This window comes from Heteronotia binoei, chromosome 2, assembly GCF_032191835.1.
Source record: "Heteronotia binoei isolate CCM8104 ecotype False Entrance Well chromosome 2, APGP_CSIRO_Hbin_v1, whole genome shotgun sequence".
Classification (NCBI taxonomy): domain Eukaryota; kingdom Metazoa; phylum Chordata; class Lepidosauria; order Squamata; family Gekkonidae; genus Heteronotia; species Heteronotia binoei.
This window is the reverse complement of record NC_083224.1, coordinates 57,948,876-57,976,396: the sequence shown is the minus strand read 5'-3', so window position 1 is coordinate 57,976,396 and position 27,521 is coordinate 57,948,876. Positions and strand designations below refer to the sequence as shown.

The window sequence follows — 27,521 nt, the reverse complement described above, 5'->3', positions numbered from 1 at the left end:
TTAAAATAAGGTTGTGTGTTTTCATTTTTAGAGGAGAGAACAAACTGTAATTTGTAGTTCAGACATAAATAACTGTGGTGTGCCATGAATATGGACGTTGTTAATTTTTAGCTTTCATGAACCTCAGAGGATCCCCCAGGCTCATTTCTGTTCTCCATGACCATCAGAAAAGGTAGGCTTGGGATAACAGTGCATGGAGTGCAGTACAAAGCAGCTTGCTCTGTTGCTGGGCAACATTTTTGTGATCTGAATACAAAGCTGTGCCTAGTGGGCCTCTCCCACATTAAGAACAACTTGTCATGTCATTCAGAAATTGGTGCATGAAGGTAAATCAGATGGCAGCATCCATAAATTCCAGTAGTTCTCCCTTGATTGCATATAGTTGTGATTACTTCCTAACTAGCTTAAAACTGGTGGTGGTCACTAGCTTAGATGGCTTTTTAAAAAGGAGTAGACTAATCCACTGAGAATCAGACTTTAGCTATGTGCAACAGTAGCTGAACATATGAATCAGCATACCTCTGAATACCAGGTGCTGGGCACACAGAATGGATAAAGAATCTTATTTTTCATGTCATAAGAACATAAGAGAAGCCATGTTAGATCAGGCCAATGGCCCATCCAGTCCAACATTCTGTGTCACACAGCGGCCAAATATATATATATATATATATATATATATATATATATACACTCACACACACACACTGTGGCTAATAGCCACTGATGGACCTCTGCTCCATATTTTTATCTAACCCCTTCTTGAAGGTGGCTATGCTTGTGGACGCCACCACCTCCTGTGGCAGTGAATTCCACATGTTAATCACCCTTTGGGTGAAAAAGTACTTCCTTTTATCCGTTTTAACCTGTCTGCTCAGCAATTTCATCGAATGCCCACGAGTTCTTGTATTGTGAGAAAGGGAGAAAAGTACTTCTTTCTCTACTTTCTCCATCCCATGCATTATCTTGTAAACTTCTATCATGTCACCCCTCAGTCGACGTTTCTCCAAGCTAAAGAGCCCTAAGCGTTTCAACCTTTCTTCATAGGGAAGGTGTTCCAGCCCTTTAATCATTTTAGTTGCCCTTTTCTGAACTTTCTCCAATGCTATAATATCCTTTTTGAGGTGCGGCGACCAGAACTGCACACAGTACTCCAAATGAGACCATAAGAACATAAGAGAAGCCATGTTAGATCAGGCCAATGGCCCATCCAGTCCAACATTCTGTGTCACACAGCGGCCAAATATATATATATATATATACACACACACACACACACTGTGGCTAATAGCCACTGATGGACCTCTGCTCCATATTTTTATCTAACCCCTTCTTGAAGGTGGCTATGCTTGTGGACGCCACCACCTCCTGTGGCAGTGAATTCCACATGTTAATCACCCTTTGGGTGAAAAAGTACTTCCTTTTATCCGTTTTAACCTGTCTGCTCAGCAATTTCATCGAATGCCCACGAGTTCTTGTATTGTGAGAAAGGGAGAAAAGTACTTCTTTCTCTACTTTCTCCATCCCATGCATTATCTTGTAAACTTCTATCATGTCACCCCTCAGTCGACGTTTCTCCAAGCTAAAGAGCCCTAAGCGTTTCAACCTTTCTTCATAGGGAAGGTGTTCCAGCCCTTTAATCATTTTAGTTGCCCTTTTCTGAACTTTCTCCAATGCTATAATATCCTTTTTGAGGTGCGGCGACCAGAACTGCACACAGTACTCCAAATGAGACCGCACCATCGATTTATACAGAGGCATTATGATACTGGCTGATTTGTTTTCAATTCCCTTCCTAATAATTCCCAGCATGGCGTTGGCCTTTTTTATTGCAAACGCACACTGTCTTGACATTTTCAGTGAATTATCTACCATGACCCCAAGATCTCTCTCTTGGTCTGTCTCTGCCAGTTCACACCCCATCAACTTGTATTTGTAGCTGGGATTCTTGGCCCCAATGTGCATTACTTTGCACTTGGCCACATTGAACCGCATCTGCCACGTTGACGCCCACTCACCCAGCCTCAACAGATCCCTTTGGAGTTCCTCACAATCCTCTCTGGTTCTCACCACCCTGAACAATTTAGTGTCATCCGCAAATTTGGCCACTTCACTGCTCACTCCCAACTCTAAATCATTTATGAACAAGTTAAAGAGGATGGGACCCAGTACCGAGCCCTGCAGCACCCCACTGCTTACCGTCCTCCACTGCGAAGACTGCCCATTTATACTCACTCTCTGCTTCCTATTACTCAGCCAGTTTTTGATCCACAAGAGGACCTGTCCTTTTACTCCATGACTCTCAAGCTTTCTAAGGAGCCTTTGATGAGGAACTTTATCAAAAGCTTTCTGGAAGTCAAGGTAAACAACATCTATCGGGTCTCCTTTGTCCACATGTCATGTTTATGAGCTTCCCAGAGGCATGTACTTGGCCACAGTGGAAAACAAAATGCTGGATTTAGAATCACAGAATCATAAGAGTTGGAAAGGACCTCCAGAGTCATCTAGTTCAACTCCAGGAAACTCACAAATACCTCCCCCTAAATTCACAGGATCCTCATTGCTGTAAGATGTCCGTCTAGCCTCTGTTTAAAAATCCCCAAGATAGGAGAGCCCCCCCCCCCCCCATCCAGAGAAAGCCTGTTCCACAGAGGAACTGCTCTAATGGTCAGGAAGTTCTTCCTAATGTTGAGCCAGAAACTCTTTTGATTTAATTTCAACCCACTGGTTCTGGTCCTACCTTCTGTATTCACAGAAAACAATTCCTCATCATCCTCTATATGACAGCCCTTCAAGGACTTGAAGATGGTGATCATATTACCTTCCAGCTTCATCCTCTCCAGGCTAAACATGCCCAGCTCCTATAGGTCAGACCCCTCACCATCTTCATTGCCCTCATCTGGACCCGTTCCAGCTTATCTATATCCTTCTTAAAATGTGGTGCCCAAAACTGAACACAATACTCCAGGTGAGGTCTTACCAGAGCAGAGTCAAGTGATACCATCACTTCACGTGATTTGGACAGTATACTTCTGTTGATAAAGCCCAAAATTGCATATGCCTTTTTAGCCACCTCATCACACTGTTGACTCATGTTCAGCGTATGATCCACTAAGACCTCTAGATCCTTTTCACACATACTATTGCTAAGACAAGTCTTTCCCATCCTATAACCATGCATTGGATTTTTCTTACCTAAATGCAGAACTTTACATTTGTCCCTGTTAAAATTCATTTTTTGGTTTTAGCCCATTTTTCCAGTCTGTCAAGATCATCTTGTATCCTTTGTCTGTCTTCTACTGTATTTGCGACCCCCTCCCAATTTAGTATCATTGGCAAATTTAATAAGCATTCCCTCTGTTCCTTCATCCAAATCGTTTATACAGATGTTGAACAAAACAGGTCCCAGGACAGATCCTTGAGGCACTCCACTTGTCACTCCTCTCCAAGAGGATGAGGAACCATTCACAAGCACTCTTTGGGTGCAATTTGTCAACCAGTTACAGATCCACCTAACGTTAACAGGATCCAAACCACATTTTACCAACTTGTCAACAAGGATAGTATGTGGAACCTTATCAAAAGCCTTACTGAAATCAAGAAACTATGTCTACAGCATTCCCCTGATCCAACAAGCTAGTCACTTTCTTAAAAAAGAGAGAGAGAGAGATCAGGTTAGTCTGACATGACTTGTTCTTGAGAAAACCATGCTGACTCTTAGTAATCACAGCCATCCTTTCTGAGTGTTCCAGGACTTGACTGACTGATGATTTCTTCTAAAACTTTTCCAGGTATAGATGTCAAGCTGATGGGTCAGTAGTTACCTAGATCCTCCTTTTCCCCCTTCTTGAAGATGAGGACAGCATTCGCCTGCCTCCAGTTTTCTGGCAGCTCTCCTGTTCTCCAAGAATTCTCAAAAATAATAGCCAGAGGCTCAGAAATTACATCCATAAGCTCTTTTAAAATCCTTGAATGCAGTTCATCTGGACCTGAGGACTTAGTTTCATTTAAAAAAAAACTAAGTGTTTATGTACTACCCCTATGCTGATCCTAAGTTGCAACTCCGTACCCTCATTATATGTTCTGTTTTTTACCTGTTTCCCTCAGAAGAGAAGACTGAGGAAAAGTAGGAATTGAGCAGTTCTGCCATCTCCATTACCTGTTACAATTTTGCTTTCCTGCCCTGCAATGGGCCTGCCATGTCCTTGCTCTTTTTCTTACTCTGAACATAAGAAAAGAACCCTTTTTCATTGTTTTTAGCATCTTTGGCTAGCCTAAGTTCATACTGAGCTTTAGCTTTCCTAACTTTTCTCTACAAGCACTGGTGATTTGTTTATATTCATCCTTGGTTATAAGGCCCTCCTTTCAATTCCCAAAGGAGTCTTTTTTATTAAGACTTTAGAGAGCTATTCATGGAGCCACCTCAGCTTCTTTAGGTTTCTTCATTTTTTTCTTCCTGTAGGAATTGTTTGTGATTGTGCTTTCAGTATTTCGCTTTTAAGAAACTCCCACTCCTCCTGAACAAGAACTCGTGGGCATTCAATGAAATTGCTGAGCAGTCGGGTTAGAATGGATAAAAGGAGGTACTTCTTCACCCAAAGGGTGATTAACATGTGGAATTCACTGCCATAGGAGGTGGTGGCGGCTACAAGCATAGCCAACTTCAAGAGGGGGTTAGATAAAAATATGGAGCAGCGGTCCATCAGTGGCGATTAGCCACAGTGTGTATATATATGTGTATGTGTGTGTGTGTGTATATTATATATATATATATATAATTTTTTTGGCCACTATGTGACACAGAGTGTTGGATTGGATGGGCCATTGGCCTGATCCAACATGGCTTCTCTCACGTTCTTATGTTCTAACCCCTTCCTCCTAAGCATTTCTGACCGCGGGATTTTACCCAGCATAGTTCTGTGTTTGTCGAAGTATGCCTTTCTGAAGTCCAATCTATAAGTCTGACTTATGTATAGCTTTTTCCTTCCCTAAGACTGTAAATTTCAAAATCACATGGTCACTACTGCCCAGGGTGCCCACTGTTTCCACTTCATCAATTTTGATTGACTTCTGGTCTGATGTGGTAGGGTTTTTCTTAAAAACGTAAAATTTTATAATTCATTGTGTTTTTTTCTTTGTTGTTTTTTGTCCTAGATTTACCGAACCAACCAGTGTGCTGGTGAATTTGTGATTACATTTCCAAGAGCTTATCACAGTGGCTTTAATCAGGGTTTCAATTTTGCTGAAGCTGTTAACTTCTGCACAGTTGATTGGGTATGCTGGAAATTGTTGTGAAATTTTGTTGGAAAATGGAATCTGAAATACATACAGCAGCTTCTGCTATTTGGGGTGTTCTGTTTTTAAGAAATATTTTCACAGATAATTGAAAAGAAGTGTTTGGAATTAGGGGTGATAGGGGTACAGTATGGTTGGTTATTTTTTTTTTTAAGTTATGTGCTGTGTTCTTAATCTGCTGAAAAACCAAGGCCAAACTTTTTTAGTGTTTGTCAAGTTTAATTTCAGAATATGAAGTCAGGTTTCAGATATCCTGGTGTTCTTTTTAAACTCTATAAAGTATCAAAATTTATTTGATGCTCCTTGGAAGTTCTGTAAATCCAGCAAAGACAGAGGTCCTTTGCTTGGGTTGCCGTGGTCCATGAAGGGAAATTCCCCTACCATCTTTTGACGGTGTGCCACTGACAATGGCGCACAGGGTCAAGAGCTTGGGGGTACTATTGGAGCCTGCCTTAACTATGGAGGCCCAAATAGCAGCCATTGGTAAGTCCGCATTTTTTCATCTTAGGCGGGCAAGGCAGTTGGCTCCTTTCCTGGAGCAGGACGATCTGGCAACAGTGATCCATGCAACGGTCACCTCAAGGTTGGATTACTGTAATGCCCTCTACATGGGGCTGCCCCTGTGCCGAACCCGGAAGTTGCAGCTAGTGCAGAACGCCGCCGCTCGGCTATTATTAGGGCTCCCTAGACGGGAGGACATTCAGCCGGGGCTCCGGGGACTGCACTGGCTGCCAATAATAGAGTGCGGTACAAGGTGCTGGTTATTACCTTTAAAGCCCTTTATGGCCTAGGACCTGCCTACCTTAGGGACCATCTCTTCCCATATGCTCCCCAGATAGTGCTGTGATCCGGCTCTCGAAATCTGCTTGTAATCCCTGGGTCAAAGGAGACCCGGTTGAAGTCAACTAGGGACAGGGCCTTCTCAATCACAGCCCCTGGCTGGTGGAACCATCTACTGGAAGAGGTCAGGGCCCTGCGGGACTTTGGACAGTTCCGCAGGGCCTGTAAGACAGTCCTCTTCCGGTTGGTTTATAACTGACCGGCATTGAAATATTCTGAAGGAAGACAATAAGATAGCAACTGACATTGACTGATACATTGATATACTGGTTGTTTTAAATATGTAAATTATTGTATTTTAAATTTTTAAACCCTATTGTTAGAATTATTGTGTTGTGAGCCGCCCTGAGCCCGCCTTGGTGGGGTAGTGTGGGATATAAATCAAATAAAATGAAAAGAAATGAAATGAAATAAATAAAGTTGATTTGTTTTGTATTGAGTCTTAGAATGCGCAGTGGTTAAGTTTATTCTCTTCCCCTATCCCCCCACCCCAGTTCAGGGTGGTGTTAACCAAACAGAATAATTAAGCAGTTTCTTTGCCATTTTTAAGGATCTGTAACTTTGTTCTCCAAAGTAAAACTCAGTTGCTGTCATTTTTCTTCTAGTTGCCATTGGGTCGCCAGTGTGTGGAACACTATCGCTTGTTAAACCGCTATTGTGTATTTTCCCATGATGAGATGATATGTAGAATGGCTGCCAAGGCAGAAACTCTTGATGTGGTAGTAGCTTCTACTGTTGAGAAAGACATGGCTATTATGATTGAAGATGAAAAAGCTTTACGAGAGGCAGTGTGTAAGCTGGTATGTTTTGTGCAATTTGATTGATGGTTCCATTATTCCGTGTTAAAGCATCAAGTTAAATAACACTTGTGCATCTGATTGTTTTGTGATGCAAGCCAGTATAGGGACATAAGGGGTTGGCTCCAATGGGAAATTTCTACTAAGAGAAGGGGGAAGGTGAACTTTGTCCCCACCACCACCACCACAGCCGTTCCTGGGTGTCACTGTTCCCCAAGGGTAGTATTTCTGGGGCCATTTGTGACTGCAACAGGAGGAGGAGGCAAGGAAGTCCCACTCCACTGATAGAAATCCCTTCTGTCACCAGAGATTTTTCCACTGGATCCAAGCCATGTAATGTTAAATCTATTCTTTAGATAGTAGTTGCCTCATAGTTATTTAGTCTGTAGAAGAGCATAAATAATATCTGGCTATCATCACTACAGTCACAAGCACCTTTACAAATAGATGTTATTGTTCCTTTATTAATGTAGAAATAGTTAACTTAATCAGTTAATTTTTAAATAGACATTTTTCTGATACCTTAATCTGCATGATAGGCAGTTAAAATCTTATATGGAGCTTGCATGTGCCTTTTTCTGTGTAGTGCTTTATATCATCACTAGAACCTGCCTACATCTGTGGACTTTTTAAATTTAATCTTCTATGGAATGAATGTGTGCTTTATTTCAGGGAGTTACTGATTCAGAGAGAATGCATTTGGAAATACTGCCAGATGATGAACGGCAGTGCATAAAGTGTAAAACCACATGCTACATGTCTGCTGTCTCCTGTTCATGTAACCCTGGGCTGTTGGTATGCCTGTATCATGTGGAAGACCTCTGTACATGTGCCCCATATAAATATAAAATGGGGTAAGCTGTTGTTTTCAGTCATGTAATTTCTGCTGCTCTTCAGATTCTGAATCATATGTCAGACAGTCAATTTGCTAAGTTCATTAGAGGATGTGTATTAGAGGCCTAAACAGTGAGTTTTGTTTGCTATCTTCATGTAAGTCAGTATATTAAATTTCTCAGGAGGGGGGACTGCAGGGGGTTGGCTGCTTGAAAGATAACTGCACACCTCTTCCCTGAATGTTTAGGTTTTACTAGGAGCTAGTATCTTTCTAGCTTCTCTCTACTCTTTACTCCTTTTCTACCAATTGGTAGATTAATTTGTAAATGTCAGTTGGGTTGAAAACAAATATTGTATGCTTAGAAGTCACAAATTCTGTGACTAATAGCACAGGTATATTTTCTCCATGTGGTAATTTCAAGACTTCCTTCATGTATTCCTTATAGCATTCCCATTATCATTGTGCTAAATACAATAGAAACAAGTCAAACTTTTAGAAAGCGTATGCATGTTACCCTTGTTTGCCACAATGTAGGTTTTGGGGGAATTTTTTACATGATGATGATGTTGATTGCAGTTAAACTTTCTACCGCTACAAGGTTTCTCTGTACCACTCTCTAGCTTAAGTTGCAGCCTTGTATGTGTCATAGCTTAGTGCTGCTGTCTGCACCTTGCTGTGGAGTGGTGATGAGTAGTGCATACCAGTGGAAATCAGTAATCCCTGCATGTGTAAGCTCCAGGGTTGTACAGGTATGTAGGTGTGGGCTTTTAGGGCAAGATACACATTTAGAGAAATGGTAAAATAAAGTAAACAAGGTAAGGTCAGACAAGGACCCTTTTTAAATTGCCTTTGTATTCTGTTTTAGTAACTGGTTGCTAATGGATCTTCTTCGTGGTCTCTGTGCAGTCCCACACATGGGTCTTGCCGCAGGCAACGGATCCATACCTCGGAGCTCCAATAGCTCGCCTATAGTGTCTTTTGGCGCGCTTTCCTCCCGCCCTGGGGAGCAGGCAGCGACTGCGCATGCCTGGAGTGGGGGGAGAGCGCCCATTCCACTCAGTTTCTTCCCTACCGCCGCCCGGACATCACCTACCTCGCTGCGTTTCCTCCTTAGCTCGTTTTCTTCTTCATTCTTCTCTTCATCTGGTATTGTAATCACCTTGTCTTTTCATATTCTTCACTTCTCTTGCTATTTTTCGTCCCTAAAAAATATATATATAAAAAAAAGGTCCGTTTCTGCGCTTCCTTTCCCCTTTCTTTCCCTCCCTCCCCTCCCTTGTCCGGAGCGCATGGAAGGGAAGGTTACGTTCAAAAAGTGCAGGCGCTGTGGGGCTAAGATCCCCACCACCGACGGCCACAACTATTGCCTCTTCTGCCTTGGGGAAGCCCACCGGGTCGACTCTTGCACACATTGTGCTAATTTCGGGAAGCAGGCTCGTAAGAATCGTGCAGCAAGGCTCCGGAGCTTTCTGCTTGAACTGTCTTTGAGGGCGATGCCCGCATCTGCCTCGCCGCCTCCCCCACCTAGAGCGGGAGATTCGGCTACTTCGGACGTGCCTCTCTCTCAAAAGCAGACGCACAAGTCCGTAAAGAAAATATCGAAGCACGCCGGGACCGGCCATAAGTCTTCTAAAAAAGCGCGTCACTCCGACTCCGAGGATTTGGCGCCGAAAGGACCGCGTCACTCTGAAGCGACTGATTCGACTCCGAGGAAGTCTTACGAGTCGCACCCGACCTCGCACCCGCCTCGGGCCTCGACTTCGGCTCCCGATACCACGGACGCCGCAACCTCGGCCGCTCAACTCCTGCTCCCTTCAGAACTCTCGGCCCCGTCAGATGTAATTACTGACATGCCGCAGCTCACTCCTCACTCTTCTACGGCCGTAGAAGTTATTCCAATCCAGTCTCGCTCACCGTCGGTCCGCAGCGTGGTTCCGTCTGACTTTTTGGAGCCCGACCCATCCGATCCTACTCAACATTACGCGAAGTCTTCACTTCGACTCGGATCCTTCCGAGATGTCGCACTTTCCCCCCTGTATAGGGAGTCAGCGACCCAAAGCTCTGCTCACCGACTTCGTTCGCGTTCTCCAGAGGACCAGTCCATGCGTTCTCCAGAGGACCAGTCCATGTCGGATTCGATCACGCTCCCCGATGCCCCTGCCTCCTCGGGTTCGCTCTCGCTTCCCGCATACTATGACCGTCATGACCTGTATGCGCGCCCGCACCTCGACTATTCATCTCGTCCGCGCTACGACTACTCTTCTCAGTCGCGATCTCCTTCACCAAGGGTTAAGTCTCGCCATCGCCTCTCCCGTTCCCCTTCCTATGAGGGTACTCACCGCTCCAGATATCAAGACCTGGGTCGTGATGTTATTACCCCTCGGATCCACTATGACGACTCTCCTCGAACCCGTGCATATGATTCTCTCCGAACCCGTGCATACAGTCGGCTCCGAGACCCTCCTCCAATCCGAGACTCTTCTCGAGCCCGTGACGACGATCGACTCGGAGACTTCTCCGAACTTCGAGAATCCGATCACCTGCCCTTTCGGCACTCGGTACCGTCTCCAGTCCCAGATCGCCCTCGGGACCTCAACAAACCCGGTACCATCTCCCCCAAGGCCTCGATGGTTCCCATCCGTATTTCTCCACCTCGACCGGCTCAGGACTCTCACGCTCCTAAGCTTCGGGCCTCGGCCTCGGAATCGATCGCACCGCGCCACTCTCCCAATGCAGACGACTCCCATTCCGATAGGGAATCCTCCCTTTCATCGGATTCGGAGGACCACCCTGCTTCTGTTGTCTCAGAGTCTGCACCACAGCTGCGCTTTTCGCCATCAGATGCTTTCAAAGCATATTTAAATCTCATCACCACGATGGCTGATGCTCTAAAAATTGCTTTGCCGTCTGACTCTCCTAAAGTTTCAGACATTGTACATGACTTAGTACAGGCTGACTTCCCACCAGGGTCGCTTCTCCCGATGCTACCTGTACATCTTGAGGGTTTGCGAGAGGCTTGGGACAAGCCGGCCTCTGTCCCACCTACTTCCAAACGATTCGACTCGCTCTACAGAGTACATGCCCCGGATGCTAAATTCTTGGCGACGCATCCAGCGCCCAACTCTATTATAGTTCACTCTGCCACTAAGGCCAAGCCCTCACGACACCCTACACCACCAGATCGCGAGGGGAGAAAAGTTGATACCTTGGCACGAAAGTTATTCACTCTGGCCTCTACCAATTCTAAACTCAACAATTACTTAGCTTATTTCTCTGCGTATGTCTTCAATCTAGCGAATCAATTTACGCCCCTGATCCCTTCTCTCCCTGAAACCTCTCAGAGAACGGCCTCCAACTTGGTGTCGGAATTGTCCAGAGTCTCCAAACAGCAGATAAACACCGTACGACATGCTGTTTCTTGTTCTTCGAGGGTCTTCGCTTCCTCCGTTGCCTTGCGCCGTCATGCCTGGCTGCGTTCTACTAACTTGCAGCCCGACATCAAGCAGAAGATAGAGGATCTCCCCTTCGACGGCCTAGGCCTCTTCCATGCATCCACGGACGAAGTGCTAACCTCTGTTGACGACGGCCGCAAACGTGCCAAGCGCCTGGGAGTTTCCCAACCTAACTCCCAACAGTTCAATCGATCGAAAACTTGGAGACCTTCATTTCAGAAACGACAACGGTCACCAAAACAAAGTGACTACTGGAGGCGAAAGGGTGTTCAACAAAAGCCTCATTTCCAGCAGAGACCTAAGCCCCAACAAACCAAGAAGGCCTCCCTCCAGACTAAGCAGTCTCTATGACTCTCTCCAAACCCCACCTGCTTACAGCACACGTCTCCTTCCGTTCCTTCCCACTTGGAACTCGATCACAACCGACTCCTGGGTGCTGACCATTGTGCGCCTAGGTTACGCAATCGAGTTCATTTCTCCACCTCGCCACCACTACTTCATTGCTACCCCCCCGTCTTCACTCCTCCATCAGGAAATCCTGGACTTGCTCCAGAAAAATGCCATAGAACCCGTCCCTCCTCAACATCGAGGGACAGGCTTCTATTCGAGATACTTTCTGGTCCCCAAGAGGGAGGGAGGCAAGCGTCCCATTCTAGATCTGCGGAAGCTCAACAGGCGCATCGAATACAGGAAGTTCAGAATGATCTCCTTGCAGTCCATCTTGCCCCTTATTCCCAAAAATTCCTGGATGGCTTCTCTAGATCTTCAGGATGCTTACTTCCATGTGACCATTCGACCTCAACATCGGAGGTATCTGCGATTCGCCATGGGCCAGGACCACTTCCAATATGTGTCCCTGCCATTCGGCCTCTCCACTGCACCCCGCGTTTTCACCAAGTGCATGGCAGTGGTGGCAGCTGCCCTTCGCATTCGGGACATCCCAGTCTTCCCATATATCGACGACTGGCTTTTCATAGCTCCGACTCAACATCAACTGCAGAGCAACCTCAACACAGCTCTCACCCTTCTGAAATCCCTGGGCCTTCGTGTGAATGCTTCAAAATCTCACCTCACACCTACCCAGGACCTCAAGTTCATAGGGGCTCTTCTACGCACTTCTCTCCATCGTGCTTTCCTCCCCGAGGATCGGGCACTAACTATCATTGCCTTAGCCAAGTCAGTTCAACAACAGCCTCGTCAGTCTGCATTCACAATCCAACGCCTGTCCTTTACTTTGCCAGGCTACGGATGCGACAACTACAGTTCTGGTTTGTACGAGCCTACCATCCCCAGGCGCAACCGCAGAGCGTTTTACTCACTGTTCCGCAGAGAGCACTTCTATCTCTCACATGGTGGACTGTACCCAACAATCTCCTCGCAGGCATGCTGTTTCTACCGACTCCTCCGATGGCCATCGTGACAACAGACGCCTCCAAGTGGGGATGGGGAGCCCACTTAGAGGACAAGACCGTCAGGGGGCTTTGGACTCCCCCCGAGAGGGCCATGCACATAAACTGCTTAGAACTGATTGCTGTGCACAGGGCCCTCCAATCGTTCCTCCCACTGATAAGGGGTCGGCACGTTCAGATCTCCACGGACAATATGGCAACAGTTTACTACATAAACAAGCAGGGAGGCACCAGATCCCTCCGCCTGTGCCGTATAGCCGTGCTGCTCTGGGAATGGTGTGTCAAGCACAACATCTACATGACTGCCATTCACCTCCCGGGTGTGGAGAATGTTCTGGCCGACTCCCTCAGCAGGGTTCGCATAGACGACCACGAATGGTCCATCAATCCGACCTACCTTCGTCGTATCTTCCGATGCTTCGGAACGCCCAAGGTGGACGTCTTTGCTTCCAGGGAAAATGCCAAATGTCCTCGATTTTATTCCAGGAGGGGCAACGACGCCTTCCTACACAGCTGGACAGGTCCTCTTCACTACTTCTTCCCACCAACCCCCCTTCTGACACGGGTGTTGGTAAAGATAGCACGAGATGGCACGGACTGCATCCTCATTGCTCCATGGTGGCCTCGGCAACCGTGGTTCACGAGGCTTCTACAAATGTCCCGCCACACTTACCGCCGCCTTCCTCCTGTGGGCGACCTTTTATCCCAGGCCAGTGGTCAGGTTCTACATCACAACCCTCGGGTTCTGGCCTTGGCAGCCTGGAGAATACATCCGCCTGCCTCTCCACAGAGGTAGCCAACATCATCCTCAACGCAAGGAAGCCTTCCACTAGACTTTCGTACCAACGCAAATGGAAGCGCTTCTGCTCATTCGCGACATCTAATCATCTGCAGCCAGAATCAGCACCCCTTAACCTGATCCTTGATTATCTACTTTCTCTACAGAAATCAGGACTCTGCTATTCCTCCTTAAAAGTTCACCTATCTGCAGTTTCTGCATTCCATAACCCTGTTGATGGCAAAACGGTGTTCTCCCATCCCTTGTCTAAGTCCTTTCTTAAGGGCATGTTGCACCTCAATCCACCTGTTAAGCCCTTCGTCCCGACTTGGAGTTTATCACTAGTCCTTTCCTGCTTGATGAAAGTTCCCTTTGAACCTATGGCTACCATAGACCTTAACCTTCTTTCCTGGAAGATAGCATTGCTGGTAGCCCTTACCTCAGGCAAACGGGCAAGTGACTTATGCGCCTTCCGCCACGATCCTCCCTACACCATTTTCCACAAGGACAAAGTTGTTCTGCGACCGGACCCTGCGTTCCTTCCTAAGGTTGTCTCCCAGTTCCACTTATCGACTTCAACTTCTCTACCAACGTTTTTCTCCAACCCATCCAACCAGGGACAACGAGCCCTGCATTCTCTGGACGTTAGAAGGGCTTTATCTTTCTACCTTGATCGTACACAACCTTTCCGTAAGGACCCTAATCTGTTTGTGGCCTACGGAAATCCTCACAGAGAACACAAAATCTCTACCCAGAGACTATCTAAATGGGTAGTTAGTGCCATCAGGTTGTGTTACGAACTGGCTAAACAGCCTCTGCCCGAAGGTCTTAAGGCCCACTCTACTAGAGCGGTCTCGACGTCTTCGGCTTTCCTGCAAGGCGTCTCCCTAGAGGACATTTGTGCGGCTGCATCGTGATCCTCACCATCCACGTTCGTCTCCCATTATGCTTTAGACGTTCGTGCGAGACGTGATGCCTCCTTCGGTCAAGCGGTCCTCAGATACATCTTCCACTGAAGTCAGGGGTGAGTGCATCCGCTTCCATCTCTATGTTGCATAATATGATGTGATTTGGTTACGTGACTAACTTTCTTCTTTTACCAGCACCCTCCTCCAGGACATTTAGCTGGCTAGTCACCCATGTGTGGAACTGCACAGAGACCACGAAGAAGATAAACAGGTTGCTTACCTGTAACTGATGATCTTCGAGTGGTCATCTGTGCAGTCACACACGCCCACCCAGCCTTCCCCTCTGCTGGCCTCTTGTAATTGTTGCTTAACCTTGTATAGTGTCAGTGCCAACGGCGGCTGGAAGAAACTGAGTGGAATGGGCGCTCTCCCCCCGCTCCAGGCATGCGCAGTCGCTGCCTGCTCCCCAGGGTGGGAGGAAAGTGCGCCAAAAGACGCTATAGGCGAGCTATTGGAGCTCCGAGGTATGGATCCGTTGCCTGCGGCAAGACCCATGTGTGTGACTGCACAGATGACCACTCGAAGATCATCAGTTACAGGTAAGCAACCTGTTTTTTTTTTTCTGTCATTTCAGACAGACCTGTTTTAGTAATGGGCTGGTAATGGAATTTGTTTACCTGTTCATACAGACCTGCTTTCATAGGATTATTAAAGCATGGTTGAGCTGTTTTTGAGGGAAGCTGCTTTTTTTCCATTTTCATCCCCTTTGCTGAGCTTCTGAATATCTGTTGTGTCCTGATTAAAATGTCCATAATGCTTCCTACAAGGTTGCTTCCCCACCTCCCACTTTTTTTTTGGCCACACTATCTTCCTTGGTCTTTAAAAAAAAAATATTCTAAGGTGAGCACTATAGTGGCACCATTGAGATGCATTCACTCTGCTATAGCACTCACCTTAGAACATTTTATTAAATTAAATTAAAAGGAAGATTGTGTGACGAAAAATGGTGTGGGGGAAAGTGGCATTGTTTGAAAGGACCATAGCACTTCAGAGATGGCTCATTAACCGAAGGAAATTTGCTCTGTGAAGCCCTCATCCTTGCTTTGGTCAAAATCAGGCCAACAACAAATAACATCTGGTTTAGAACAGTAATGCAAAAAGGATCAAGAGGTAGTTGCTGCTCAACTTTAGATTACAGCAACACATGGGGAATATTCTTTGTTGCACAGACAGGGCACTTTATTTTTGTATGTTGTCTCAAGAATTTGTGGTTATCCCTGACCTGGATAGCCCCTGCAAGCCTGATCTCATTAGATCTTGGAAGCTAAGCAGGGTCAACCTTGGTTAGTACTTGGATGGGAGACTGTCCTTGAAACGCCAGTTGAGAGGACAGAGGCAAGCTTTTGCCACCTCTCTGAATATTCTCCAGGCCCCCAGTAGGGGTCAGTTACCAGAGTTCAACATGACTTCCAGGTGCAGATACACACATACCTAAAATACACACACACACACAAAGGAATTTGTAGTTACGATACGACATATAAGGTTTTGAGCAAGAGCTATTCCTCTGCAAGAAAGGGTAGGAAAGAGTAGAAGGCAATCTTGAAGACAGTTTTGACTGACTGTGCTAATGTGCAAGTCAGTCAAAATTGTCTTCAAGATTGCCTGTTTAATTCCAGAAGTTAGAACTAATAAGTTCTGGTGAGGATCATTGCTGAATGACTTCTTGAGACTGTGCACATTAGCAGTTTCAAGAAGTCATTAAGCAGTGATCCTCACCAGAACTTATTAGTTCTAACTTCTGGAATTACACACAAATATATTGTTTATACATAATTAGATAACTTTTGTAATCTCTTCCTGAAGAGCAGCTACAATGGCATAGTATTCATTTACTTCATTCTAAGACTGTTGATTTTAGTGGCCTTAGACTGGAGTAATTCTTCATAGGATTGTACTGTCATTAAACTAAAGAGCCTGATGTGACATAACATGAAGGTGTGCAAGTTACTTTGCCACTGGTCTACTTTTCTGGTTGCCAGTGAGTGAGATGATGGAGATGCAGCACAAGGACATGCATCTTAGTTTGTTAGATGTTGAAGAGGAAAGAGCTCTGGAGATTTTGGGCTCTTGACTTTTGCAGCTACATAGTATCTAGTTTTGACAAGAACCCTGTGGTGCAGAGTGGTAAACTGCAGTACTGCAGTCCAAGCTCTGCTCATGGCCTGAATTCAGTCCCGGTGGAAGCTGGGTTCAGGTAGCCGGCTCATGGTTGACTCAGCCTTCCATTCTAGTGAGGTCAGTAAAATGAGTACCCAGCTTGTTGAGGGGAAAGCATTGATGACTGAGGAAGGCAATGGCAAACCACCCTGTAAAAAGTCTGCCATGAAAACATTGTGAAAGCAACGTCACCTCAGAGTCAGAAACGACTGGTGCTTGCATAGGGGATTACCTTTACCATTAGTATCTAGTTTCAGCCTGACTTCTCGAGTAATGTAAGAGTTTCTTGTGCATGTTAAAATATGTCTAAACTTGAAATGTCAGTAAAATTGTTTAAATTTTGTGCTACTTCTAGATATCGGTATACACTAGATGAACTTTATCCAATGATGAATGCACTTAAATTGCGGGCAGAATCTTACAATGAATGGGCTTCTAATGTTAATGAAGCTCTGGAGGCAAAAGTTAATAATAAAAAAAGTACGTATCATTCATTATATGTTTTGTACCACTAAAGATTATAAAATTGGTAGCCTTATTTTATTCATGTTCTTTTAGAAGCAGTCCCTACTTGGCTTAATGGAGTCATCAACTACAATGGCGTCCAGTTCAGAGTAAATGTGCAAAGGACTTCAGCTGAAACTGACAATATGATATAAACATTCAATTAGTAAATAATAAAAATGCAAACTGAAACGAATCAATTAAAATAATAGTTATCTTCCCAAAGGTCTCATGAGTTTCAAGGCTTTAATTGAAGAATCAGAAATGAGAAAATTCCCAGATAATGATCTACTACGACACCTCCGTTTAGTTACTCAGGATGCAGAAAAATGTGCATCAGTTGCACAGCAACTTCTTAATGGAAAGAGGCAAACTAGGTAAGGTTATTTTGTGGCTGATTTTGAAACTGCTATAGAGTTTGTATGGAAATCATTATACACTTCTGAATTTATAGTTCACCTTTGAAACCTTTCTAAAAATAATGTTGAATACAAAATACCAACATACTGAATTGGATCCAAAGGATAGTCATAGAGGTGATATTTCTTACTTTACCCTTCCTGCTGTAGCAGCCCTCTGGGGTCCCTAGAAAGCTCCTAGGGCCCTCTAACTCCATGGGGTGCAGTATGGGACTCTGCAGTGGAAACTGGCAAAAATTCTCCTCTTCCCTGCTACTTGTGAGAGTATGTGGGATTCAGGGTCCAGTCCATGAGTTGAAAACATTGTGTAAAGTGTTATCTATATTCATATGGAAGTTAAATTATATATGTATGATTTTTAGCACTGATAATGCCTTCTTTAAGTGCCAAAAGGATTTAAATCACTATGCTTAACATTAAACTGGCTGGCTCTGTGTGGATAACAAAAATTGCACAATGGGGCCATCCACAGACAAGGCAGATGGCTCTTGCACTCAAGTGGTACCACAGGTATGCAGAGAATATATGGCTTGTGAGTTAACCAAAAGAGGAAAAGAAACCCAGCCTGCTGAGAGCTAAATGTGCTCCAAAAGGGTTGGAATGTATAGAGCAGCTGAGTGTGACTCAGGGGGGAAAAGAGAAGGGGGAAGAGATATCAGGGATTTTAAAGGGTTGGATTTTCAAATTGTTAGTCCATTGTGATTCTTCATGGGTCCTCAGCATATTCCATCTAATACAGTAAAATCCATTAAAATGGTTATATGGCTTAAATACAGAAAGTAGAAAAGTATCAATTCAATCATGATGATTATTCCTTATGTTTTCTGAGATCATACAGATGCTGAAAGTCAAAGAATATGAAAATGTCTGTGTAATTGTAGGTATCGGTCTGGAGGAGGAAAATCCCAAAGTCAGCTGACTGTGAATGAACTCCGGTTGTTTGTTAGGCAACTCTATGCTTTGCCATGTGTCCTCAGCCAAACAGCACTGCTGAAGGTGACTGAGCTCTTGGAAATAAAGTGAAAATATTTTTCAATTGATAAATTTTGATATCCTTTTGGGTTTCAGGACATTCAAAAATCTGAGTAAATACATGTGTTTGCTGTTAAATTTAAGAAGTATATGAATAACTTTAAAGCGCAAATGAAAACAATTTTGTGTATTTCTTATTTATCAATAACCAAAATGTACTAATAGAATTTTCATACAATTTAAAACTTCATTATATGTATTCAAAATGTGAAATATAAAGCAACTGACAATTTTGTTCTTTCAGAAACCTTCCATCAAACTCCAATTCAGTGGGCAACTCCTAAGAACAGGAGCCATATTGGAGTTCTACCTCTAGACTACCATGGTTAAATCCAGGTTCAGAATTCTGCCTTGCAAGGAAGACATAAATTCCATTTAGCCCAGGCTGATTGATTTGGACATCATGGCTAGTTGGATTTTTCTGAAAGTGGAAAAACTCAGTCTCCCTTGTGTTGTACAGAGGGAGAAGATAAGAAGAGCCCTTTTTGATTAGATCCATCTAGTCCCACATCCATTTTCACACAGTGACTAACCAGTTGCCTTGCTAACTGACGAATAGGGCACAGAGGCCTTTCTCTGTTGTTGTCTCCTTGCATTGATATTTAGAGGTATACTGTATCTGGATGTGGAGGCTTCCTTTAGTCATCATGACTAGTAGTTATTGATGTACCCCATCCTCTGTTAATCTGCTTAATCCCGTTAAAGCCATCTATTCTAGTGGCCATTGCTACATCCCTCGCAATGAATTCCACAACGTAATTACTTGCTATATAAAGAAGTTCTTCCCTTTTTCTCTGTCCTGAACTTGTTGCTCATCAATTTCATTGGATGCATTCAAGTTCTAGGGAGAGGAAGATGTTCTCTTCATCCACTTTCTCTAACCCGTGTATCACTTTATATAACCCTCAGTTGTCTTTTTCTCTAAACTTCATAGCACAGATGCTTTAACCATTCCTTATAGGATTTAATCCCTTATTTTGCTTGTCCTCTTCTGTGCTTTTTTCAATAGTCTCACAGTACTCTTCAATTTTATTTTCCATCCCTTTTTTAACCATTCCAACATAGAGTTTGCATTTTTCACTGCCAGCGCACACTGGCTTGACAATTTCAATAAGATATCCCTACAGCCTCAATATTGTCTCAGTCAGTTCAGATCCCATCAGTATATAGTTAATGTTAGGATTTTTTTGTTTCAACATACATCATCTTAACTATGTTTAATTTGATTTGCTACTTATCACATCACCCATTTTGGAGAGGTCCTCATAGAGGTCTTCTCAGTACACCTTATTTTTTCCCCATCTTGAATAATTTAGCATCATCTGCTGTCTTAATTACAAGATTGTTTACCTCAAATTAAGATGCGTTTGTGCCCATTGTAAACAGATGTTTGTTCATGATGTCTGAATGGGTCCTAAGAGGCTGCTTGCTTGTGATTTGCTACAAAAATAGAAGAACATCTGACATGAGAGTTCTCACACTTTGCCAAATGTTTCTGTTGTATTTTCAGGATCTTCTTAATCGTGTGGAAGAATTCCAGAAGTATAGTCAAAAACTTCTGTCTGAAGAAATTCCCAGTGCTTCAGAGCTACAAGAGCTCTTGGATGTCAGTTTTGATTTTGATGTTGATCTTCCTCAGCTTAGTGATTTGCGAGTACGCTTAGAACAAGCACGCTGGCTAGAAGATGTACAGCAAATTTTCTTGGACCACAATTCTCTTACTCTGGATGATATGAGAAGACTCATAGATTCTGGTGTAGGACTAGCTCCTCATTCTGCAGTTGAGAAGTCAATGGCTAGGCTGCAAGAGCTGTTAACAGTATCTGAACACTGGGATGACAAGGCGCGAACTCTGATAAAGTCCAGGTAGAAGATGAATTATTTATTTACTTATTTATTTTTATTCTATGACTTGTATCCCACCCTTCCCATAAAAATGGCTCAGGGCGGCTCACAACAGACGATAAAACAGAGTTTAAATTAACATTTACATATATAAACAGTTAAAAAGTCAGACATTGAAAACCTAAAAACCTTAAAACCTTAACATCAAATCTTATACAATATAATTAACAGGAGTCGAATAAGCTACATTTATTTCCCAGTCAGGTGAAGGCTAGCCGGAAGAGGGTTGTCTTATAGGCCCTGCGGAACTGAGTAAGGTCCCGCAGGGCCCTCGCCTCCTCCGGCAGCTGGTTCCACCATGTAGGGGCAATTATGGAAAAGGCCCTGTCTCTAGTTGACTTAAGACGGACTTCTTTAGGCCCGGGGATAGTGAGAAGGTTTTGAGTTCCCGACCTCAGTACTCTCTGGGGAACGTGTGGGGAGAGACGGTCCTTCAGGTAGGCAGGTCCCAGGCCATATAGGGCTTTAAAGGTAATGACCAGCACCTTGTACCGGACTCGGTATGTTATTGGGAGCCAGTGCAGAGCCCGAAGACCCGGCCGAATGTGCCCCCATCTTGGGAGGGCCAATAACAGCCGGGCCGCGGCATTCTGCACCAGCTGCAATTTCCGAGTTCGGCACAGGGGCAGCCCCATGTAGAGGACATTGCAGTAGTCCAACCTCGAGGTGACCGTAGCATGGATCACTGTTGCTAGGTCGTCGCGATCCAGGAAGGGAGCCAGCTGCCTTGCCCGCCTAAGATGAAAAAACGCGGACTTGGCAGTGGCTGCTATCTGAGCCTCCATCTTTAGGGAAGGCTCCAATAGCACCCCCAGGCTCTTGACCCTATCCGCCGCCATCAGCGGCACACCATCAAAAGCTGGCAAGGGGATTTCCCCCCCCCGGTCCCCGACGACCCAAGCAAAGGACCTCTGTCTTCGCAGGATTTAATCTCAGTCCACTCAGCCACGGCCTGTAATGCCCGATCCAGATTTTCTGGGGCGCAGACCGGTCGGCCGTCCATAAGCAGATAAAGCTGGGTGTCATCAGCATACTGGTGACACCCCAGCCCATACCTTCGGGCAATCTGGGCAAGGGGTCGCATATAGATCTTAAATAACATCGGGGAGAGAACCGCTCCCTGGGGCACTCCACAATCATGTGTGCGCCTCCGGGATAGCTCTCCCCCAACCGCGACCCTTTGTCCCCGACCTTCAAGGAAAGAGGAAAGCCACTGCAAGGCCAGCCCCTGAATCCCCACGTCGGCGAGGCGGCAAGTCAGTAACCGATGGTCGACCGTATCGAACGCCGCCGATAGGTCCAACAACATCAGCACTGCCGAGCCACCCCGGTCCAGATGCCATTGAAGGACATCTACCAGGGCAACCAACACCGTCTCCATCCCATGGCGGAGGTGTATTAACTTATTATAGAAAAGGCAAAGTTTGTGACATGGTGTATTAACTTATTATAGAAAAGGCAAAGTTTGATTATCTTCACATTTATTTCTTAATAAACGTTTTGCAAATATCCATCTGCTTCATTAAATTAACTATTTAGTTCTTTTAGATGTAGTCAAATAATTTCTTTTAAGGTGAGCCCATATTGTCATTCTTAAGAATAAGCTGTCGTTGTATATGGTGCCTTACATGTTTCATAGGCATCATTGCTGCCCCCCCACTCTAAAATAGGCAGCAGAAAGAACAAGAGGGGAAAGGATGGAGTAGGATGAATGTGAGTAAATACAGTTACATTCCTCACACTTGTTTACACGTAGGAAATGAGTTTTTACTTAAATAGTCTCACAGTACTATTTTATTTTATTCGATTTTTAGTCTGCCCTTCCCGTAGCACAGGCTCAGGGGGGTTACATCATAAAAATGATCAACAATAAAAACAATAAAAGTCCAATTTAAAATATATAAAATCTAAAACTACAGAGTGACAATATATTCAACATGAGTTTAGATTATATCTATATTTCATAGCCCTATTTTCTGATTGTGAAATCTTCAGTGTATTCTTGATTATGAAAATTTGTGTGAAATCTTCAGTGTATTCTTAGTTACATTAAGGAAGGAACAGGGCTCCAATTTACAGTCCTGGGGTAAGGAACTCCCAGCCTCATTTTTCTGCCCCTGAGGAATTTAGAAAAAATGGCTTCCATGTAATGACACTTTAGGAATTTCCCCTAATCGCTGTGGAGAAAATCGGAGAGGCTAGGGGCAGCAGCCTAGAGTGTTACCTGTAAATGACATGACATCCTTCCTAACCTGTGCTGTTTCCAGGCACTGCCTCCTAAATCTATTGGCATTTGTTGGGACAGTGTTGGGAACTCTAGGAAGGTACCAGCTAGCATTATCTGGGGCTACAGGCTAAACTTGAGAAGACAACATGTTTGTTCCATGCTAAATCAGGTTACTGCCGTAACAATTAACATACAACATGTAGTGCACATTATCAGTGAGCATATTAAACTGACATTATTGGTAATGAAACTGACATCCTGTTCTTGGCAGGTAAGGCAGAGCCAAATGATTTTCTGTTTTGTTGCCATCACTTGGGAAAGCAGATATGCAGACTTCCCTACATTAAAAAAGCCTCTATGTCCAAGCCCTACACTTAACATTGCCCTGCAAATACTGTTCCAGAGCACTATAAGAACAACAAAACAGAAGAGAAGCCATGTTGGATCAGGTCAATGGTCCATCGAGTCCAACATTCTGTCACAAAGTGGCCAAAAACCCAGGTGCCAACAGGAGGTCCACCAGTGGGCCCAAGATACTAGAAGCCCTCCCACTGTTGCTTCCCCCCCCAAACACCAAGAATACAGACCATCACTTGCCCCAGAGTTCCATCTATACCTTCTGGTGAATAGCCACTGATGGACCTCTGCTCCATATGTTTATCCAATCCCCTCTTAAAGCTGTCTATGCTTGTAGCTGCCACCACCTCCTATGGCACTGAATTCCATGTGAAGTGAAGAATTCCATTTGAGTGCGGAAGTACTTGCTTTTATCCATTCTAACCTGACTGCTCAACAATTTCATTGAGTGCCCACAAGTTCTTGTCATATGAGAAAGGGAGAAAAGTCCTTCATTCTCTGCTTCTCTATCCCATGCATATTCTTGTAAACCTCTACCATGTCACCCCTCAGTTGTCATTTCTCCAAACTAAAAATCCCTTAAGCACTTTAACCTTTCTTCATAGGGAAAGTGTTTTAACCTTTCAATCATTCTAGTTGCCCTTTTCTGACTTTTTCCAATGCTATAATATCTTTTTTGAGGTGTGGTGACCAGAATTGTACTTAGTATTCCAAATGAGGCCACACCATCAATTTATACAGGGGCAGTATGATACTGGCTGATTTGCTTTCAGTTCCCTTCCTAATAATCCCCAGCATAGCATTGGCCTTTTTTATTGCAGTTGCACACTGTCTTGACATTTTCAGTGAGTTATCTACCATGACTCCAAGATCTCTCTTGGTCAGTCTCCACAAGTTTGGACCCAATCAACATATATTTATAGTTAGGATTTTTGGCCCCAGCGTGCATTAGTTTGCACTTGGCCACACTGAACCTCATTTGCCACATTGAAGCCCACTTGCCCATCCTCGACAGATCCCTTTGGAGTACCTCACAATCCTCCTTAGTTCTCACCACCCTGAACAATTTAGTGTCATCCGCAAACGTAGTCATTTCACTACTTACTCCAAACTCCAGATCATTAATGAAATAGTTAAAAAGCACTGGACCAGGTATTGAGCCCTGTGGTACCCTACTGCTTACCACCCTCCACTGTGAAAATTGCCCATTTATATTCATGCTGTTTTCTTTAATTTAGCCAGTTTTTGATCCATGAGAGGACTATATGTCATCAGGACTGTCAAGCGCCACATAGACCTATAGACAAAGATATCCTCTCCTGCAACCATCATATGCTAATGTATAAGATGGTTTGCCCAGCCTCATGGGCCCCTGGAGTGGCCAGAACTCTTGGAGTGTTCCCTTCCTCTCCCCACCACACTTGACAGTTTGTCATGTTGAGGAAGATGATAAGCTACCAGTAACATAGGGCCAAATTTCAGTCCTAGCATTGTAGCTTCTGCTTGGTCATATGCATGTCTGCTTGTAACTTAGATAATTCATTTTTGGTGCTTGTCTTAAAACAGAGTTTCATACTTGCCAGCTTTCAAAAATACCTGAATTTGAGAGGAATCCTAGAAGGCCTAGTTTTCACTGAGGAAATAAAACGGTATCTGGACTGAACCACTTCAGACTAGTGGTGGTTCCCATGACCACATGCTCGCCATTAAAATATTCCTTGTACATAGAAAACTGGACTGTCAGAGAGAAGACGTTGATTTTTGTGCTTTCCTTTTGAATGGAAGAGCATACAGTCATTTGCACCCCGTACTATTGTCTGAAGAGGCCCATGCTTACTGTCTGAGCAAGAACTAAGTCTTAGTTATAGTGTACAATCATTTTAAAGAGATTACTTCTAGAGGAGTGAGATTTGCAACAGATTCATTTCTATTTTATCATTTGGTCTAACGATAGCTCATATTGATGCACTTTGTCCTGAACTACTACAATTGTTTGTCAGATAGCAGTTTCATACTAGTTTCAAAGTATGATACTACATTTTTGGTTGTATGTTTCATTTTTTTAAAGACCACGACAGTCATTAAGCAGTCTTGAAGCAGCAGTGAAGGAGATAGAGGAAATACCTGCTTATCTTCCAAATGGTATTGCTCTGAAAGAGGCTGTAAAAAAGGCCAAAGATTGGCTACAGGAAGTGGAAGGCCTGCAGGTAGGAAACAAATTACCACTGGTGGTCAGTGATGCTTGAAATTTGTTATCAGTATGACTTCATTTGTTTCTGTATGTAGCGGATTTGGAATTGCATGAAATGGATTGTGCAGTTAAATAACATGCATCTCCTTAGACATGCTGCATGGAAGAATCTTGTTATTTTTAACCTATTACTAGCATTTTTACACTGAAGCATTTTTGAAGTAACTTAAAAATGTATATTAAGCAAAAAACAACACAAAATGTGATTATTGTTATAATGCGGACCAGGGATCATTTTGTAGAAAAATAGGTAGTGGAGCTCATTAGCATAATTCATTAGCATATGCTGCCCCCCACCAGCCAGAAGCAACCTGATGCAAGAAAGGAGAGTCCCCCAGGTAAGCAAGGCCTGCTTGGGCTGGCTAGAGATCCAGCCAGCCCAAGCAGGCCTCTCACTTGGGGCTCTCCTTGGCTGCCCTCCCCATAGTCAAAAGGCCAGCAAGTCACCTGCCGCCCAAAATCACATAAGAAGTGGAAAAAGGGGTGGTGTGGGCTTCTCCAGGGGTTATTGAGGGCTGCTGGGGGTGTGGCAAAGCTCCTGGTGGCTGGCTGCCTACTCTCCTAATCCAGGGATTGTTATGCAGCTGCACATACTATTCAATGGACAAGGTAGGTGGAGAGGAGGAGGAGGAACCCTCAGAAAGGTTCAGGAGCTGTGCTCCTGTGAGCTCCTGCTGAATTCAAGGCCTGATGCTGACTATATATAGTGAGAAATTATCCCTCCTTACAGCATAAAATGTTTGCTTCATCTGTGGTCTGTCTTTGATTCCATGTGATTTTATCTTTATTAATTTGTACATTTTTAATATCTGTATCCTGTTAGGCTGGTGGGCGCGTGCCTGTGTTAGATACACTAGTGGAACTTGTATCAAGAAGTCGCTCTATTCCAGTACATCTGGAATATTTGCCGAGGCTAGAGTCCTTAGTTGCTGAGGTTCAAGCTTGGAAAGAATGTGCAGCCAATACCTTTTTGTCTGAGAACTCTTCTTACTCTCTTCTGGAGGTGAGCAATCTAAAATATGCTTTGGATATACGTTGTGTGTGTATGTATAACAATAAAAATGGATCTGGAATAATAAGAAATTGTGCTATTTGTATTTATGAAATTTAAAATGCATAATTGCTTTCTCTTTATTAAAAATAATTACAAATATGCTAAGAGATGGAACTACAAGTTGCTGCACTTTACATCAGGGGTTCCCAACCTGTAGGAAGCATTGGAATTTTGCATGAGGGTGTTGGCTGTCACCACAAAATGCCAGTTGCAGGAAGCAGAGCCAGCTACAAAGTTATTGGCATAGGGGATAGGATCAGTCACACACAACATAAGCAGGAAAGGAGGGTGGGGTTGGAATATAAACAAAAGAAGCCCCCCCATACACACACACTCAGAAGAAGCCAAAAGGGAGGCAGTGAAATATAATACACACAAATTCGCCCCAAAACCAGAGAGGGAATAATGCACACCGAAGCAACCCAAGGGGGGAGGGGTGGAAAGGGAAATAACACACACACACAGAGCTCAATGTGGGTGTGGGTGTGTGGGAAATGCATGGCTTTGCACCCTGCCTGGCCTTTTTTTTGCGGGGGGGGGACTCCCCTGCAGCCAGGGCACACCAGCCAGAGGGAGCCAAGCACTGCTCCTAAATCTAGCACAGAAAATTAATCAAAGAAATGTTTGATTTGGTTGTGGTTCACTTGGTTGATTGGTTGATTGCTGGAGAGAAGAAAAGTGCAGTGTTTTACTTCCTGTTCCAGCATCTCTTCCCCCTCCCCTCTAAAGTTAAGCACTTCTCTGCTTTATTCCCTGCCCAGGATTGAGGAGAGCTGCTTGGCTTCCTTCTGAACCCTGGCCACTGCCAGGAATGGAAAAAGATGTTGAGCAGAGAGTAAAACAATCACCCTCATAAAACAGGTCATTGAGGCACACTTCCTGCCTGCCCTGGCTCTCTCCTCTCCCCCAGCAGAGCTGACTAAGGAGCTGCTGTCCCTCTTGCTCTGGGTTCCTCATTTCCCCATCAGACAGCCACTTGGGACATTGCTGCTGCTTATCTTGGTCTCATTACTCCCACACTGCACAGTTAACTGTGCTGCCTGCCCCTGGCTTCCTCCAGACGGGTGCCACAGTGTCAGTGGGAGCCATGACACCCACAGGTGGCTTATGGGGAACCTTCACTGGATATCTCGTATTATTTTCCTGTACAGTCTTTTAGATAACACTTCAAAAAGAGGAAAATGCATGGATTTTTATGCTCTACACCAGAATTAGTTACTGTTCTTTTGATCTTTTTA

General features: G+C 44.4%; 1 protein-coding gene across 1 annotated transcript in view; it reads left to right on the top strand.

Annotated features, from left to right (window-relative positions):
• Nucleotides 1-27,521, top strand: part of KDM5B (lysine demethylase 5B) — a 100,275-nt gene that overhangs the window by 45,319 nt on the left and 27,435 nt on the right. Inside the window, exons 14-22 of the mRNA XM_060231078.1 lie at nucleotides 5,155-5,274; nucleotides 6,741-6,935; nucleotides 7,605-7,786; nucleotides 16,890-17,014; nucleotides 17,265-17,415; nucleotides 18,339-18,453; nucleotides 20,000-20,355; nucleotides 25,047-25,185; nucleotides 26,053-26,232. Of these exons, the coding sequence (XP_060087061.1) occupies nucleotides 5,155-5,274; nucleotides 6,741-6,935; nucleotides 7,605-7,786; nucleotides 16,890-17,014; nucleotides 17,265-17,415; nucleotides 18,339-18,453; nucleotides 20,000-20,355; nucleotides 25,047-25,185; nucleotides 26,053-26,232 (1,563 nt within the window). The remainder of the gene's footprint in view (nucleotides 1-5,154; nucleotides 5,275-6,740; nucleotides 6,936-7,604; nucleotides 7,787-16,889; nucleotides 17,015-17,264; nucleotides 17,416-18,338; nucleotides 18,454-19,999; nucleotides 20,356-25,046; nucleotides 25,186-26,052; nucleotides 26,233-27,521) is intronic.